General features: G+C 52.8%; 1 protein-coding gene across 1 annotated transcript; it reads right to left on the minus strand.

Annotated features, from left to right (window-relative positions):
• Positions 1–1795: 1795 nt before the first annotated feature.
• LOC120431502 (uncharacterized) lies at positions 1796–3989 on the minus strand. Its single transcript, XM_039596605.1, has 4 exons — positions 3915–3989; positions 3033–3800; positions 2483–2631; positions 1796–2411 (listed from the first exon to the last, which is right to left on the minus strand). The coding sequence occupies exons 1-4, from the start codon at positions 3987–3989 to the stop codon at positions 1796–1798; spliced, it is 1608 nt and encodes a 535-aa protein (XP_039452539.1).
• Positions 3990–4337: the final 348 nt, after the last annotated feature.

Consider the following 4337-nt stretch of genomic DNA (forward strand, 5'->3'; position numbering starts at 1 on the left):
TAGCTCGTTGTGGTCGCTCCGGATTGGCTGGTCGTTTGGGGAATCGCAGGTCCTTCTGCGGTTCGGGTTGAAGGGTTGCCGTGGGGTTGTCACTAGTGATCGTCGGACCCGTTTGGTTTCGCACAAAAACTCGCGTTTGGTAATTTAAACCACTCAACTAGTAGAAACTAGGACTTTTATTTGAAGACGTATCACTATTCTAACTTTTATTAATTCTAGTCAAAAATCTTCCAGATCAAATGTGATCGCACTGCTCGTTAGGTTAGTCAATTTGGAATGGGGGGAATATAACATTCTTCGGCTTGAAGCCACTTCTTGCCGCGCTAGTCGCTTTTGTTTTAGGAACTACAAGAACTTTTCGTTTAGATTTACAATTCGCACAAGTCGTTGGTAGCCATGCCCGTGAGCACAACTACTTGGAAGATGTGATCGGGTTGGTCTCCAACATCCTCCCCCCCTCTGGAACAGCCGGAGTTCCAGCATTCTCACCTGTCTCCGCCTCCGCCGGATTCTCCACCGGATCCGCGACCGGACTCTCCATCGGCAGGATACAGATCTTCGTTACCGGTCGTTTGATGACACCGTCCGCCGTCTGCAGCGAGACGACTCGTACCATGCATCGTCCCCCGGAAACACCTCCAGGATGCGCGCCATCCGCCAGCGCGTCGGTGGTTGGTTGTTGTCCTGGATAATTACCAGGCTCCCAGGCTTGATAGGCAGCGAATGACAAACATGTTAAAGCTGCCTGAAATAAATCAACTACCACCACCACCCAGGCTTGATCTCCTTCTGCGGCTTTTACCACTTGGTTCTTCCCTGCAGCTGTGTGAGGTACTCCGACCTCCACCGTTTCCAGTAGAGCTGCACACACTGTTGGATTTGCAGCCGATGGTCGGCCCGTTGCAATGTTGGTCAGGTCCTCCTCGGGTAGCGCTTGCAACGATGTGGTGACCAGAAAGTGCCCTGAGGTCAAGGGCTCCAGGTCATTGGGGTCGTCCGAGAGTTGAGTCAGCGGCCTTGAATTCAGACAACACTCCACTTGGCAGAGAAGCGTCGCCATATTTTCGTACGATACGGCTGTGTCACCTAGCACCTTCAGCAGATGAACTTTCGTCGCACGTACCGCACCTTCCCAAAGCCCACCAAAATGAGGGGCCCCAGGGTGTATGAAACTCCACTGCATACCGTCGTCCGCACCCACCTCGACACCGTCTCACGGTGTTTCTTGGATCGCAACAGCTTGAAAAGGTCCTCCAGTTGATTCCGCGCGCCCACGTTGTGCCGTTGTCCGAAAACAGCTTGGCACACTTTCCACGTCGCGAAATAAACCGCCGCAACGCTTGGATGAAACACGCCGTCGACAGGTCGGTCACCAACTCCAGATGAACCACCTTCGTGGAGAACAAACGAATACTGCCACGTACGCCTTCATTGCTGCCCGTCGGTACCCTGGTCGTACGTAGATCGGTCCAAAATAGTCGACACCAGTTGTAGAAAAGGGTTTGGATGGTACGACTCTTGGTGTTGGTAGTTCAGCCATGAACTGGTGTATGTTTGCTGGCTTGGTCCTGTAGCAAACAATGCATTGGTGGCAGACTTCTCTGGCTAGGTTGCGTCCACCAAGGGGCCAAAATCGAAGTCGGATTGTGCTCAGCATTAGTTGTGGTCCAGCGTGCAGAAGATTCAAGTGGTAGTGCCTCATCAACAGCTTGGTCAGCGTGTGACGTGCTGGCAATACGATTGGGTGCTTCACACTCTCACACTCTCCCGAGTTCCCAAGTCTACCCCCTACCCTCTAGAGACCATCCCGCGACAGAAATGGATTGTACCACCGCAGGGGCGATGACCGCGAAACACACTCTTGCTTGCCGATTGTCTTCAGCTCGCGAGCGAAACACTCTCCTTGCACCAGATGTACAATTTTGGTCTCTGCTTGTAGTAGTTCAGCTGAAGTTAACGGTCCAATGTAGCGATCATCCTTGGGGATTCGTAGGTTGCGTGTACAGCGCTGCCACCAGGCCATGTGGCGCACCATCTGTGTGTAGGTTGAGTAGTGTGCTATGTACTTGTCGATGAAGCTGGGCTCATCAGCTGTTGTCGCTGCTACCACCTTCCGCCTCTCCTCCTCCAGTCCATCAGCCGTGAAGACTCTCCGCCTCGGCCAGTGATCCATGCTCAGCAGTAACCATTCGCCTTCCCACCACAGTGGCTCGTCCAGTAGGTCATCTGGTGCCACTCCGCGGGAGATGAGGTCTGCAGGGTTCTTCTTTCCAGAAATATGGTTCCAGTGGCAGTTCTCGGTTAAACGCTGGATCTTGGCGACTCGGTTAAACGCTGGATCTTGGCGACTCGGTTGGCGACAAACGTTGTCCAGGTCGCCGGGACACCAGTCAGCCAGCGCAAAACGATTTCTGAATCGGTCCAAAAGAAGATTTCAGGAGAGAGATGGCAGAGTTCGAGGGATTCCATGACCTTGACGTACATTTCGGCCGCCAGGGTTGTACCACGGAGCTCAAGTTTTGGAATGCTCTGGGTTTTGAGGGGTGCCACCCTAGATTTGGACATCAGTGGGGCGACAAGGATGTGACCGGTTGAGTCTTCCGACCTGATGTAGGCAACTGCTCCGAGGGCCTTTTCCGAAGCGTCAGAGAAGAAATGTAGTTGGATTACCACAGCCCCAGGGATTACTACCACACGCTTAATCCGCAATTCGTTCAGTCGGGGAATTTGTTCGTAGAACTTTCTGAACTCTGCTTCGATCTGTGGTGGTAGTGGTGACGTCCAAGTCAGTTTGCGTCCATTTCCATCCAACAGCGACCAAGAAAGCTGCATCATTATTTTTGCTCGGGTTATCACGGGGCCAATAAAACCAAGGGGATCGAACAAACTAGCAACGATCGAGAAGAGTTTCTGCTTCGTCAGCGGAGTGTCAGGCAAGGATGGGGCTTTGAACTGGAACCTGAAGACGTCGGTGTGGGGCATCCAAATCAGTCCAAGAGTTTTCACCATGGGGTCAGGGTCAAGGTAGATACCGTCCGCTGATTGGACAAGTCTTCGTTGGGAAGGCCTTCCAGCACATCTGGGCAGTTCGACGCAAACTTCCTCAGCTTGAATCCTCCACTGTTCAGCATCTCTTGCAGCTCAACACGTAGTTGTTTGGCGGTAATTGGATCGTCCGCCCCCGTAATCGCATCGTCCATGTAGAAGTCTTCCTTCACAGCAGCTGACGCCAGTGGGTAGCGTTCGGCCTCGTCAGAAGCTAGCTGCACCAGGGTTCTCGTCGCGAGGAATGGGGCAGGTTTGGTTCCGTAGGTTACCGTTAACATTTCGTAGGTTGCCAAGGGTTGGTCTGGGGTTGGGCGCCACAGGATCAACTGGAACCGCCTGTCTTCCGGGCAGACATCTATCTGCCGAAACTTTTTCTCAATGTCGGCTACCACCATAATTCGACGGAAACGACTGCGTAGGATGATGGACCGTAGGCTCCGCTGGATGATCGGTCCGGACAGTAGGCAATCGTTGACGGACAGGTTGGTGGATGTTTTGGCTGAAGCTTCGAACACTACTCGGACCCGTGTGGTATAGCTCGCATCTCGCACGACTGGGTGGTGAGGGAGGTAGAATCGGTCCGTACCTTCCTCTTCGGGTGAGACACGCCGCATGTGTCCCAGGGCCTCATATTCCTCCATAAAGGCCACGTACTGATCGTGCAACGACAAGTCCCGGTTCAGTCGCCCCTCGATCTGGGAAAACCTCCGTTCCGCAGTCACCTTGGAATCGCCTAGACTACGGATGAGTTCCTAATTCCTTGGCAGAGAAACTTGGTACCGTCCAGATGGTTGTCTTTGGGTGGTCTTGACAAAATGGTCCTCGCATCCGACTTCATCGGGTGAGTAATTGTTCTCCAAACCAACCTCTTCGTACTCCCTAAACTTCTCGATCAGCTCGTCTAGTCGACTCGAAACTACAGCATCGCACAGGACAGACATAATAGAGCCATCCACCGGGTATCTGCCTGCGACTACCCATCCAAAAACAGAGTCGACCAAAAGGGGTAAATTGTCGCCCAACTGCATGCGACGTCCAGAAACGAAATAATCGAAAAAGTGTTCTGCGTCTAGTACGAGATCAATGGGGTGGGATTCCAAGAACCTTGGGTCTGCTAACTCTATTCCAGCTGGTAGGTTCCAACCAGAAGTGTTAACAGCAGCCGTAGTGGATTGGGACGAAAGTTTGGGCATAACGTAAACCTCCATGGGTTGGGAAAATTGGGAGTTACGTGACCGGACAGCCACGTTGACCTTGGCTTGGACCTAGGAAGCTATGCCTTGTATGCC

Source organism: Culex pipiens, unplaced genomic scaffold (assembly GCF_016801865.2).
Source record: "Culex pipiens pallens isolate TS unplaced genomic scaffold, TS_CPP_V2 Cpp_Un0073, whole genome shotgun sequence".
In the NCBI taxonomy this organism is placed as follows: domain Eukaryota; kingdom Metazoa; phylum Arthropoda; class Insecta; order Diptera; family Culicidae; genus Culex; species Culex pipiens.